General features: G+C 52.0%; 2 protein-coding genes across 3 annotated transcripts; one reads left to right on the top strand and one right to left on the bottom strand.

Annotated features, from left to right (window-relative positions):
- Window positions 1-175: 175 nt before the first annotated feature.
- On the top strand, window positions 176-7504 carry VMA12 (vacuolar ATPase assembly factor VMA12). 2 transcript variants are annotated; one of them, XM_079955973.1, is made up of 6 exons: window positions 244-679; window positions 1887-1960; window positions 2187-2276; window positions 2942-2984; window positions 5817-5929; window positions 6740-7504. In XM_079955973.1, the coding sequence occupies exons 1-6, from the start codon at window positions 487-489 to the stop codon at window positions 6833-6835; spliced, it is 609 nt and encodes a 202-aa protein (XP_079812099.1). In that variant the 5' UTR covers window positions 244-486; the 3' UTR covers window positions 6836-7504. The 2 variants fall into 2 exon arrangements, with proteins under 2 accessions (XP_079812100.1, XP_079812099.1); XM_079955974.1 differs by lacking the exons at window positions 5817-5929; window positions 6740-7504 and adding an exon at window positions 3935-4385 and having other exon boundaries at window positions 176-679.
- Window positions 7505-9226: 1722 nt separating this feature from the next.
- SEBOX (SEBOX homeobox) lies at window positions 9227-13293 on the bottom strand. Its single transcript, XM_079956071.1, is given in 4 exon segments — window positions 9227-9297; window positions 11489-12792; window positions 12794-13038; window positions 13164-13293. Coding segments are annotated over 3 exon segments (672 nt in total). The 5' UTR covers window positions 13264-13293; the 3' UTR covers window positions 9227-9297; window positions 11489-12465.
- Between the last annotated feature and the right edge of the window lie 388 nt (window positions 13294-13681).

Below are 13681 nucleotides of genomic sequence, written 5' to 3'. Positions count from 1 at the left end.
CGCGCCCGCACCGCCGCCGCAGCCTCAGGCCCCGCTTCTTCGTCTGAGGGGCGGAGAGGACGGGGTCGCTCTGGCCCGCGCGTAGGCCATAGAGAGGGGAAGGCGAGGGGAAGGCTTCCGGGTTACTCGTTCGGCGCTGCTTTCTTCCCTACAGAGATAAGAACGTGTAGAAGGAGCCCGAATAGGCAGTTTCCGGAGTTGTTCCACACTCCCTCCCCTCCACGCGGATTTAAATGATTATAAACATTTGTGTTTTCGAGAAATAGACCAGAGTTTCCAGAAAGCTTTGGATGACGCAGGCCACTTATTTATTCGGAGCGCTTCTTGCCCGCCTTTTGGCCGCGGAGTGAACCCGGAATATGCTTCTCAGGGCGACCAGGCGTCCTCTCTTCCCTTTTGTTCCCTCTTTGTTCACCTCCCTCTTCGGGTTGCCGCAGTAACCGCCGTCAGATTTTCCCCCGCCCACTCCAGGCCCCGAGCGGTCATATGACCAGCGGCACTTCCAAGATGGCGTCCTCCCTGAAGGTGGGACCTGCGCTGCGGGGGCTCCTGCGGGGCTCCGAGGCGCAGCGGCTGCCGGAGGAGCTGCGGGCCGAGCTGGAGGCGGCCCTGGCCGAAGAGGAGCCCCGCTTGTCCTTCCACTTCGTCCGAAAGCTCCACCGAGCGCTGCGGGAGGCGGGTGAGAAGAGCCCCCCCCTGGAGACTTGAGGCTGGGGTCGTGATCTTTGACCTTCGAGGCGGGGGGGCAGTTCGCCCCCTCTAAGCCCTGTCCGAAAGAGGCTGCCTTCTTTCCTCCACCCCCTGTGTGCTTCCTCTCGAGTAAACTAACCAACGCTTAGAAGGGGCACCTGCATATAGATATACAGTGGTACCTCGGGTTACATACGCTTCAGGTTACAGACTCCGCTAACCCAGAAATAGTGCTTCAGGTTAAGAACTTTGCTTCAGGATGAGAAGAGAAATTGTGCTCCGGCGGCAGCGGGAGGCCCCATTAGCTAAAGTGGTTAGCTTCAGGTTAAGAACAATTTCAGGTTAAGAACAGACCTCTGGAACGAATTAAGTACTTAACCCGAGGTACCACTGTAATTGTATTCATGTCACGTGTTTCCATAAAGGAGCTCAAGATAATGTACATGATTCTTCTCCCCACCCCACCCTGGTTATTTTATCTTCAGAACACTCCTGTGAGGTTGCTTAGACAGACACAGAGAGAGAGAGAGACTGACCCAGGGCCACCCAGTGAACTTCATGACTGAATCGGCATTCGAACCTTGATCTGCTTGGTTTCTCTGCCCAAGACTCTTAACCACTACACCACACTGACTCCACATTCAAAACACTACTACACCATACATAGCATAGGGTGACCATGGTATACACACTTATTGGGGAACAAAATACATTGAAATGGGGGTGAATAGTAAAGGAAACAGAGCCCATGTGGTGCCCTAGTAGAGTGTTGGACTGGAGGGTGGGGGGTGAGAGAGGCAGGACCCTTTACCATACCTTACAGGCTTGTTAGGATACAAGTGTTCAAATTTCCAACCAGTTATGAAGGGCTTGCTTGGTGACCTTGGAGCCAGTCACTATCTCTCAGCCTATCCTACCTTATAGGTTTGTCATGAGGATGAAATGGTTTCCCTCCTGTGCACATGTGGAAGGGCAGGATTTCAATCCTAAATTCTCCAGTTAAAAGAATCAAGGTGAAAACCTTCTCCACACCTGAGACCCTGGAGTGCAGCTACCAGTCAAAGCAGACAGTACTGGCCTAAGCGGACAAAGAATCCGACCTAGGATAAGGCCATTTCCTATGTGCATAACATTATATCTTTCAAATTCCTTTGGCCTAGAATTCTTATTGGTGACACACCTTTTTTTACTCCTAGGTTCTCAGGTATATCTTCATGAACTGCTGGAAGGCAGTGAGATCTTCCTTCCTGAAGAGAAAAAGCCTCCCAGGGTTTGTATGAAGCACTTACCTTTTTAATAAAAATAACTAGGTTGGAATCCCCGTGGCTTCTGATGTATAAAAGGCTTTGATAAGGAGATAACTTTGCATCTCCAAACACACAGAAATCTCTAGTTACATGTATCTTTGGAAGCCTAAATCTCTCCACTCTCCCACCAAATATTTGGCATAAAACAGTGAAATTGCTGTTTCATTGCAAGTTTGTCTTCTGTTTCAGAATCCAGAATTAGTAGCCCGGTTAGAGAAGATCAAGGCCAAGCTAGCCAACGAGGAATACAAGAAGATAACAAGGAACATCAACTGCCAGGTGAGGGGAAAATATAAACCTGAGCTGTCCCAGCCTTAGCAAAGATCAGCCTGATCTTACTTAAGCCATCTACGTGATACGGCTCTGCTTTGAGGAAGGGTTGGTGGATGTGGATACAGACCCTCAAGGAAGGGCACAGGGGTTCTGTGTTAAGAATGCAAATGAACATAATAAAGATTAAGCTTCAGGGTGAGGCCCTTTCCTTTGGGGAGGGAACCGGAGCTCAGTGGTAGAGCCCCTGCTTTGCATGCAGAAGGTCCCAGGTACAACCCCCAATGGTTCTAGGTAGGGCTGGGAGGACTCTGCCTGAAACCCTGGAGAGCCTTGCCAGCATATGCAGTATTGAACTAGATGGGCCACAGATCTGGGTCAGTATAAGGCAGCTTCCTATTTTCCTGTTCATAGAGTTGCTATATAGGCAGCTAATTTCTGGTTAGCATTAAGTATATGTGATGTGACTTGCGCAGTTACTGTAGTTTCTGCCGTGGGATTTGGGTCATAGAGCTCCACATTTTATATCTGACGGCCTAGGTGACATTTTCACACCACACCTGGGAAGAAGGGAAGGCCTTTATTTGCCTTGGTCCTGAAGCTGCTTCGTTGCCAAGCAGAACAGAGGAAAGCCCTGTAAGAAGCTAACAAACTTTTCTCCCTCTTTCTTTTAGGAACTGAACCGATACGGCACTTTGGCTGACCTTGGAAGGCAAGGTGGGTTTCTGTGTTAAGAGCAGGTGGCATGTTGAGACAAGGAGAGGACAGATGGATGGGTGGTTGTGAGAGAGGGAAAGTAAGGCATCCATTAAAGGTGGCAGAAAGGGTGGGGTGGGAACTGCAGGAAGGGGAGAGGAGACTCCCAATTTAACCTGAGTTAAATTGATAGCGCGGGACGCAGGTGGCGCTGTGGGTTAAAGCCTCAGCGCCTAGGGCTTGCCGATCGAAAGGTCGGCGGTTCGAATCCCTGCGGCGGGGTGCGCTCCCACTGCTCGGTCCCAGCATCTGCCAACCTAGCAGTTCGAAAGCACCTCCGGGTGCAAGTAGATAAATAGGGACCGCTTACCAGCGGGAAGGTAAACGGCGTTTCCGTGTGCGGCTCTGGCTCTGGCTCTGGCTCTGGCTCTGGCCAGAGCAGCGATGTCACGCTGGCCACGTGACCCGGAAGTGTCTCCGGACAGCGCTGGCCCCTGGCCTCTTAAGTGAGATGGGCGCACAACCCCAGAGTCTGTCAAGACTGGCCCGTACGGGCAGGGGTACCTTTACCTTTTTACCTTTAAATTGATAGCAGCTCCTATGCATGTCTTTTCAGAAGTAAGGCCCATTCATTGGAATGGGACGTATCTCAAGTAAGTATGCACAAGACAGCAACTTCAGTATTTCAGACTTGATTTGAAATTTATTCCATAAAATTTATACACCATTTGATTGTGAAAAAACAAAACTTTAAAGCAGTTTACAAAAAAAGGAGAAAAGACAAAGAAAAAATCGCAATAAGCACTTTTTGAAAGTTAAATTAACAATAGGAACAGATTAAAACCCAGATCAACTTTCTTAATGTCTGAGTAGACTCTGGGATGAATTTTGCTTTTATTTAGTCACTTAAAAAATAAAATAAAGTACAAGTCTTTGCAAATTAAGAGGGAAAACAACCCTTTTCATTTTAGAACCACGAAAATATGCTACTTCACTGTGGGAGAATCTGAGGAGTTTCTTCAAGCTTCATCATCCCAAAAAGGGGCTACAAAGTGCAGCTGCCCCCTATGCTAGGTTCTGAGGGGGATGAACTTTTCCCAGAAAACCTGCTCATTTTAATTTCTGGCAAGTTGACGTTGTGGGGGGCAGGAGTCACAGAGAAGAGGCAGGGAAGGCGGCACAAGATGGAAGAAAGAGCAACAACAACAAAGGAATGGCAAGACAAACTGTTGGAGTATATTGAATTGGCTAGATTAACAGAGGCAATTAGAGATCACACTAGACAAGAGTTTCAAAAAGCATGGGGGAAATGCAGAGAATACTTCACAAAACAGTGCCCTAAAATACATACCTGGACTTGTTTCGATTAATGTCTGCAGGAGACTTTGTGGATATTTAAGTTATAATTTCAACATTTACATGCAGCCACTGGGAGAGATCATCAGGAGGTTTGGGCTGGGTGTTCATCAGTATGCAGACGATACCCAGCTCTACCTCTCTTTTAAATCAGAACCAGTGAAGGCGGTGAAGGTCCTGTGTGAGTGTCTGGAAGCGGTTGGAGGATGGATGGCGGCTAACAGATTGAGGTTGAATCCTGACAAGACAGAAGTACTGTTTTGGGGGGACAGGAGGCGGGCAGGTGTGGAGGATTCCCTGGTCCTGAATGGGGTAACTGTGCCCCTGAAGGACCAGGTGCGCAGCCTGGGAGTCATTTTGGACTCACAGCTGTCCATGGAGGCACAGGTCAAATCTGTATCCAGGGCAGCTGTTTACCAGCTCCATCTGGTACGTAGGCTGAGACCCTATCTTAACCTGAAACTGTTCTTAACCTGAAGCACCACTTTAGCTAATGGGGCCTCCCGCTGCCGCCGCGCCACCGGAGCACAATTTCTGTTATTATCCTGAAGCAAAGTTCTTAACCTGAAGCACTATTTCTGGGTTAGCGGAGTCTGTAACCTGAAGCGTATGTATCCTGAAGTGTATGTAACCTGAGGTACCACTGTATTAAATGAAAGATTGGTTCACTTGGTTCAAACTACTACATATAATATTAGAAAAAACAATAGCATGCAGTACCTCAATGTGTGTAATATATGGTGAGACTCCAGCACTGTTAAGTTAAAACTGAAAGTAAGAATGGGTCCAGTGTTCCTCTTTGGGGGTCAGAGGTGGGTCTCGGGTCTGGATTGGTTAAAGACCAACAGGTGTAGACAATAGGACGCTCTAGGGAACCATGTTCCAACTTGTATTATGGCAGCTGCCTTTGTTTCTGTTGAAAGCCAGTCCCTTTGGTAAGAACCATGAGGGCTGTTAGGGGAAGGGCTGCATGTCCCTGGCAGAGCCCCCACTTTCCATGCCTGTGGCCCCACGTTCAATTCCACGACATCCCCAGGTTGGGCTGGGAAAGATCCCCTGCCTGAGACCCTGGAGAGCAACTTCTGCCGGTCAGGGCAGGCAATCCTGAACTGGATGGCCCTATTTGCTTATTTCATAACGTTTACATGCTGCTTGATTGTAAAAGAAAGCCCAAATTCGCAAGCTAAAACTTTCAAAAAGTTAAAATAACAATTGACTAAAAACTAGCGTAGGCTTGTCTAAAGAATGTTTTTAGCAGGCGCTGAAGAGAGTACAGGGAAGGCAAACTGCTTGATATCAACAGGCAGGGAGTTCCCAAGTTTTCAATGTTCTAACCCAGTATATAGCAGCTTCCTGTGGGACGAGGAGGAGTACTGCAGTGGGGTAATGAGGTGGGGTGGGGGTGGGCAGGGGATTCCCTTTCCTCCTTAGGGTTTCAGTCATAGGGAATGGACCTTGCTGGGCCTGGGTCACACACTCTGCCTCTGCTTTTCCCAGTGAGGTCCACCAAAGCCTTGGTTGTCACCATCGTCAACTTCCTGGTCACTGTGGGAGCCACGTTTGCCTGCACCTACCTGGGCTCCCAGTACATCTTCGTGGAAATGGCACCGGTGAGTGGCAGCTGGGCTGGGGGGGGGACCATACAGGGGGCAGGGAGAGACTTAAGGAAAGCTCTGGATATTCCGTGGGTGGGGGGTGAAGGGCAGCTCTCTTGAACAACATAGAGTTTAACCTTCCAAGGACACTGACAAGCTGGAACATGCGCAGAGTAGGGCAGCCAAGATGGTTAAGGGTCTGGAGTCGAAGCCTGATGAGGAACAGTTGAAGGAGCTGGAGATGTTTAGCCTGGAGAAGAGGAGACTGAGAGGAGATAGGAGAGTCATCTTCAAATATCTCAAGGGCTATTGCACGGAAGAGGGAACAAGCTTGCTTTCTCCTGCTCTGGAGGGTAGGACTCGAACCCATGGCTTCAGGTTACAAGAAAGAAGATGGCTGCTAAACATCAGGAAGAACAGTAAGAGCTGTTGAGAGGTGATGGACTCTCTTTCCTTGCAGGTTTTTAGGCAGTGGTTTGACGGCCATCTGTCTTGGATGCTTTAGCTGAGATTCCTGCATTGCAGGGGGCTGGGCTGGATGACCTTTGGGGGTCCCTTCTAACTCCACAACTCTATGATCCTGCAATTCCTCCACTAGTGCATTTTTATGTAAAAGGGGGAGAGGGGAAGCCTTTAGTTTTGAATCCAAAAAAACAAAGGTTCTGACTCTAATACTAGATGCAAAAACCCCCTCAAAGGGTACAGATTAGCCCCGACCCCCCAAAAAGTCTAGAGCGGAAGCAAGGCAGGATGTCTCTTAACTGCAACTCACCTGGCAGAGGTGTCTGAGGCCGAGCTGACTTCCTTTCCCCCCCTTCCTTCCAGCGTGTCCTGTCTGCCGTGGTCGTGGCCTCCGTCGTGGGCTTGGCTGAGCTCTATGTGATGGTTCGGAACCTGGAAGGAGAACTGGGGGAGCCGTAGCCAAGGAGCCCTTCCTGGCTGGCCTGTCTCTCAGCCTGCTCTCTCCATCCTTGCTGCTCCCCGCTCGTGGCCGGGGAGGTGGGCTCGGCCGCCAGAGGCCACCTGCAAATCCCAGTACAAACTACCAAGGAGGAACAGGACGTTCTCAGTGCAGCTTCCTCTTGCAGCTACAGACAAGTGGGCTCCTTTTCCTTCCCCTGAGGCCTCTGTGCTGTGAAAAGCCTTTCCCCAACAGGCCTCCCTTTTCTCTGGCACAAGTAATCTGGTGTGTTTTCAGTAGTGTGGGGTTTTTTTCCTGCAGGCCCTGAAGCTGCAAAGGGTCCAGGACCAGGGGATAGCAACTTCACACCAACAGGAGGAGATTTTTCCTCATGTTTCTGTCACACCAGCAAGCTGGAAGGTTGCTCTTTCCAAAGCGTTGGCCACCTGATCTGGCAGTGCTAGAGAGGGGGCCCATAGCGATTACTTTTGTTGCCCTTTGGCAAACACAAAGGGACACACCATTTTGCTTTTACACCAAGCCCAGCAAGCAACCGTGAACGGCCGCGTCCTACCCCTTACAGTTTCGAGATGCTCCCCCCCCCCTCCGCAACCCCCCCCCCAGGTGTCGTCTTAATGTATAGAAATCAACCTTTGTTGTGTGCAATAAACGGATCGGAATCTGTTGAAGCTGCAATTCAGGCAGTTCTCTAGTAGCAGGTGTGGGGAGGTTCTGAGGGAGAGGAAGGCTACATACAGTGGTACCTCGGGTTAAGTACAGTGGTGCCCCGCAAGACGAACGCCTTGCAAGACGGAAAACCCGCTAGACAAAAGGGTTTTCCGTTTTGGAGGCGCTTCGCAAAACGAATTTCCCTATGGGCTTGCTTCGCAAGATAAAATGTCTTGCGAGTTCCTGCGGGTTTTTTCCCCCTCCCCCCCTTTTCCTAAGCCGCTAAGCCGCTTATCAGCTGATCCGCTAAAAGCCGCTAAACCGCTAATAGCGCTAATCCGCTAAGCTGTCAATGGGCTTGCTTCGCAAGACGAAAAAACCGCTATACGAAGAGCCTCACGGAACAGATTAATTTCGTCTTGTGAGGCACCACTGTACTTAATTCGTTCCGGAGGTCCGTTCTTAACCTGAAACTGTTCTTAACCTGAAGCACCACTTTAGCTAATGGGGCCTCCTGCTGCTGCTGCACCGCCGCGACACGATTTCTGTTCTCATCCTGAAGCAAAGTTCTTAACCCGAGGTACTATTTCTGGGTTAGCTGTAACCTGAAGCATCTGTAACCCGAGGTACCACTGTACAGTGGTGTCCCGCAAGACGAATGCCTCGCAAGACGGAAAACTCTCTAGACGAAAGAGTTTTCCGTTTTGGAGGTGCTTCGCAAAACAAATTTCCTATGGGCTTGCTTCGCAAGATGAAAATGTCTTGCGAGTTCCTGCGGGGTTTTTTCCCTCCCCCCCCCCTTTTTCTAAGCTGCTAAAGGTAAAGGTAAAGGTACCCCTGCCCGTACGGGCCAGTCTTGACAGACTCTGGGGTTGTGCGCCCATCTCACTTAAGAAGCCAGGGGCCAGCGCTGTCCGGAGACACTTCCGGGTCACATGGCCAGCGTGACATCGCTGCTCTGGCGAGCCAGAGCTGCACACGGAAACGCCGTTTACCTTCCCGCTGGTAAGCGGTCCCTATTTATCTACTTGCACCCGGAGGTGCTTTCGAACTGCTAGGTTGGCAGGCGCTGGGACCGAGCAGCAGGAGCGCACCCCGCCGCAGGGATTCGAACCGCCGACCTTTCGATCGGCAAGCCCTAGGCGCTGAGGCTTTAACCCACAGCGCCACCTGCGTCCCTTTTCTAAGCTGCCAAAAGCCGCTAATAGCGCTAATCCGCTAAACCGTCAATGGGCTTGCTTCGCAAGACGAAAAAACCGCTAGACGAAGAGACTTGTGGAACGGATTCTTTTCGTCTTGCGAGGCCCCACTGTATTCTCATTGATGAAGGGATTTTAGATGGAGGTACTCCTTGTCTTCCATTTGCTGTGTAATGGTGACCAATATATATATAGGATGGGACGTGGGTGGCGCTGTGGGTTAAACCACAGAGCCTAGGACTTGCCGTTCTGAAGGTCGGCGGTTCAAATCCCCGCGACGGGGTGAGCTCCCATTGCTTGGTCCCTGTTCCTGCCAACCTAGCAGTTCAAAAGCATGTCAAAGTGCAAGTAGATGAATAGGTACCGCTCCAGCGGGAAGGTAAACAGTGTTTCCGTACGCTGCTCTGGTTTGCCAGAAGCGGCTTAGTCATGCTGACCTCATGACCCGGAAGCTGTATGCCGGCTCCTTCGGCCAGTAAAGCATGATGAGCATCGCAACCCCAGAGTTGGTCACGACTGGACCTAATGGTCAGGGGTCCCTTTACCTTTATATATATAGGATAACAAACTGTGTTTTGAGGCTGGAGCTATGAGCTTCGTCCCGTTTTAGATCCCTAGAAGCAAAATAATTGTATGCTTCACCTTCGTTGGAAGATGCAGGACAGAGAAAAGAAAGTCATGCAGCGCATAGTTGAAAGGATGGAACCTGCTCCTGCAGGAGGCAAAGATGCCCATCAACTTGGATGGCTTTAAATGGGGATTAGGCAAATTCAGAGGAGGCTCTCGTGATGGCTGTGCTCTTCAGAGGCAGTAATGCTTCCGAACGCCATCTTGCTTGAGGGCATCCCATAATTGGCCACTGTGAAAACAGGATGCTGGACTAGATGGGTCCCCTTTGGCCAGAACCAACAGACACTTCTTGTTTGTTTGTTTGTTTGTTTTGTTAAATTTTTATACAGTGGAACCTTGGGTTAAGAACTTAATTCATTCTGGAGGTCTGTTCTTAACCTGAAACTGTTCTTAACCTGAAGCACCACTTTAGCTAATGGGGCCTCCAGCTGCCGCCGCGCCGCCGGAGCACGATTTCGGTTCTCATCCTGAAGCAAAGTTCTTAACCTGAAGCACTATTTCTGGGTTAGCGGAGTATGTAACCTGAAGTGTATGTAACCTGAAGCGTCTGTAACCCGAGGTACCACTGTACTGCCCTTCATCCGAGGATCACAAGGCGGTTTGCAATATAAAAACACAGAAATGCATAGCATAGTAACAAACCGAAACAGTAAACCTCCCACAGATTGTTTTATTAGCCAGAGGCCTGAGAGAAGTCTTCACCTGGCAGCTAAAGGTGTACAATGAAGGTGCCAGGCAAGCCTTCCTGGGGAGAGAATTCCGCAAGTGGGGAGTCACTGCAGAAAAGGCCTGCTCTTATGTTGCCACCCTCTGGACCTCCTGCGCACGAAGAAAAGCCTTAGATGGCGAGTGCTTGGATCTCAGTGCTCCCATCTTAAGCATAAAAGGTAAAGGTAAAGGTACCTCTGCCCGTACGGGCCAGTCTTGACAGACTCTGGGGTTGCGCCCATCTCACTTAAGAGGCCAGGGGCCAGCGCTGTCCTGAGACACTTCCGGGTCACGTGGCCAGCATGACATCACTGCTCTGGCGAGCCAGAGCCGCACACGGAAACGCCGTTTACCTTCCCGCTGGTAAGCGGTCCCTATTTATCTACTTGCACCCGGAGGTGCTTTCGAACTGCTAGGTTGGCAGGCGCTGGGACCGAGCAGCGGGAGCGCACCCCGCCGCAGGGATTCGAACCGCCGACCTTTCAATCGGCAAGCCCTAGGCGCTGAGGCTTTAACCCACAGCGCCACCTGCGTCCCCATCTTAAGCATATCATCTCTGAAATAAATTGTTTGATCCTGACAGGGTTAGATTTCAAGTAAGCATGCTGAGGATTTCCCCAGGGGTGCTGCAGTTGGGTGAGGGGGTTGTCAGGGATGAGGAGGTGATTAGCACGCCCTCTTGCCACCAGCTGGTTGCAGGCTCTGCATGCAGAGGGTTCCAAGTTCAATCCCAGACAGCATTGCCAGGTACAGCCAGGTGAAATTTGAAATACTTTATTCTCACTTGTACACAAGCACCCCCCACTCAGCGCTCTCAGTCTTAATTCCCCTTGTTTACTGACGCACACCCACCAAACCCGAAAGTCAGTTGCCCTGTTGTTATCTTTTCATTCAGCAGCCTAACAGCCCCCAAATAGAAGCTGTTCTATCTATCACACCTGTTGGTGTGACTAATCATGCTTCTATATCTTCTGCCCGAGGGCAGGAGATCAAGAAAGTGCCGGCCAGGGTGTGAATCATCCCTGAGAATATATATTGAATATATATTGTAGAAATATCTACAACCCTATGATTACTTCCTTTCTCTACAAGCATCACTGTGTGTGATTGCAACAGGTGGAGTCTACTCTCAAGTTTACAAGCCAGACTCTGCACCCCAAGGGCCTCCAAACAGGTAACAGGCTCAGTTTCAATAACAGCTGCTATGGGAAAGAATAGAAGAATTCTGGGCACCACAATCTAAGAAGGATGTTTGACAAGCTGGAAGGTGTGCAGAGGAGGGTGACCAAGATGATCCAGGGTCTGGAAACCAAGCCTGATGAGGAGTGGTTGAAGGAGTTGGGGATGTTTAGCCTGGAGAAGATGAGACTGAGAGGAGATAGGAGAGCCAAATATCTCAAGAGCTGTCACATGGAGGATGGAGCAAGCTTCTTTTCTCTGGAGGGTAGGACTCGAACCCATGGCTACAAGAAAGAGTCCAGCTAAGAATACAAAAAAACTTTCTGACAGAGCTGCTCAACAGGAGGTTGTGGACTCTCTCTCTGTGGAGGTTTATAAACAGAGGTTGGAAGGCCTTCTCTCATAGATGTGCTAGTTGAGATTTTTGCATTGCAGAGGGCTGGACTAGATGACCCTTGGGTGCCCCCCAACTCTACAGTTCTATGACAACACCCACCTTGGATAACAGTTGCTCAAAACCATTGTGTCATTTATGCTCCTGGAGGCTTTAAGCAGCGTGTGCTGGTCAGAGGCCCCTCAGAAGCGTTGATTAATGTTCTGATGTCTGCTAAGCCCTCGCCAGAAACACACACTCCAATATTAATATTGTCGCTATGTGCCATTCCAGCTGGCTGGGCCCAGAAGGGGGCGGGGGGGCGCGCGCTATGGGAACCTAGACCTTTTCCCTGGGCCATCACTGGGATTAGGTGATGTCATTCAATCATCCACGGATCCCCCTGGAGATTAAGGTATTTTTTTTTTCCTGGGCAGATTAGGTGGCATTATCAAGCGATTGTGGGGTCTGAGCTCCCCCCGCTTCTGCATTTAAGGATATTGGATAGGCCTGTGGGGTAGAGAGCACCCCCCCAACCGAAATCAGAAATGAAAGTGATCAGGCTAAGCTGTGAGGACATCACAAAACATCTCTTTTATTGGAGTTACAAGAGAGATTTGAGGGGAAGAGGAGAAAAGCCAGCAGATTAATGCGGCCAGGTGCATTTTTAAACGGGGAGGGGGGTGCCCAGATACAATTGGACTCCCAACAGAGACAGCCCTCTCCCCTTCCCAGGAAGGGGCCTGTTACACAAAGGAAGGATGGTTGACAGAGGAGGAGAAACGCGGCTCTAGCCTTCCCCTTTTGCCGCTTCCAGCTCCCAACCAGCCAGGCCTCCAAACATCTCTCACCCAGCGCCAGATCTTCCTCGAGGGTGCGCCCACGCGGGCGTCTAGAGGTCCCCGAAGTTGGCCACCAGCGCGGCGCTGTAGATGAGGTCCGAGATGCTCCCAAGGGAGGTGCGAGGCGGAGGAAAGGCGTCCCAGCGGCCCGACAGGGCGGTCCACGCCGCGGCCTCTTCCTCTTCTCGGACGGAGCTCCCCGGCCACCGAGGGGGCGCCGCCGTCTCCTCCCAGCCTAGGAAGACAGAGGCGCTGCCGGGCGGCGGCGTGGCGCTCAATCCCGGCTGCCCGTCGGGCTTGCTGCCAACCTGAGCCCGGCGGGGCGCGGCGCTGCTCTTGATCCTGCGGGCGCGGCGGTTCTGGAACCAGACCTGGGGGAGAGAGGGAGCCGATGAGAGAAGGGGCATTGAGAGGCAGGGGCCCTCCCGAGGCGGAGGAGCTGTCGGGGCTCACCTGGATCTTGGCCTCAGGCAGCTGCGTGAGCTCGGCCAGGCGCTCGCGCGTCCCGATGTCCGGGTAGGGCAGGGCGGCAAAGACGCGCTCCAGCTCGCTCAGCTGGCCCCGACTGAAGGTGGTCCGCTTCCTCTTCCTGGGGCCGCCGCCGCCTCCCTCCGTCCGGGGACCTGGGGGTGCGAAAGAAGGCAGACGGGGCGGGCAGTGCTCGGGAGGGAGGAGGCGGCTTCTTCCTAGCCTCCCCCTCTCCAGGTCCCACCCCCATCCCCTCAGCACCCAGCGCCCCGCAACCCACCTCCTCCGCCAGGCTGCTCCCCGCGCACTCCGGCCGTCCCGTCGGGGAAGAGAAAGGGCGGCGGCACCCGGAGGACGCGCGCCCGCTCCCTGCTGCCCATCGTGGCGGCGGCGGCTCCTGCGGCTGCTCAAGCTGGTCGTCTAGCTTTTATCCCTCGGAGACCGACCAGCGTCATTCCACCCCCCCCCCCCTCGGGCGGGCTCACATCTGGGACCAGCCCCCCCCCCCGCCACCTAACGCAGTTCGGGCACCTGGAGACGGGAGGGGGAAGAGGAGGGAGCGCCCGTCGGGCGCGGGAGCTGTCCTTGGTACTGAAGTACCCACCTCGGGCAGCGCCTCTAGGGACCAGCCTGGAGTCCAGCCGAAGAGGTGCGCTTTCCTGGAGTCCAACTTCTCGGGCACACGCAGGAGGCCTGTCTTTAGAGAGGCAGTGTGGCGTAGTGGTTAGAACCAGGACTTGGGAAACCAGGTTGAAATCCGCACTCTGCCATGAAGCTCGCGTTTATGGAGACAGACGA

The sequence above is a fragment of the Podarcis cretensis genome (assembly GCF_951804945.1).
Source record: "Podarcis cretensis genome assembly, chromosome: 15".
NCBI lineage: Eukaryota > Metazoa > Chordata > Lepidosauria > Squamata > Lacertidae > Podarcis > Podarcis cretensis.
Note: the sequence above shows the minus strand (reverse complement) of the source record. Positions and strands in the feature narration are given on the sequence as shown.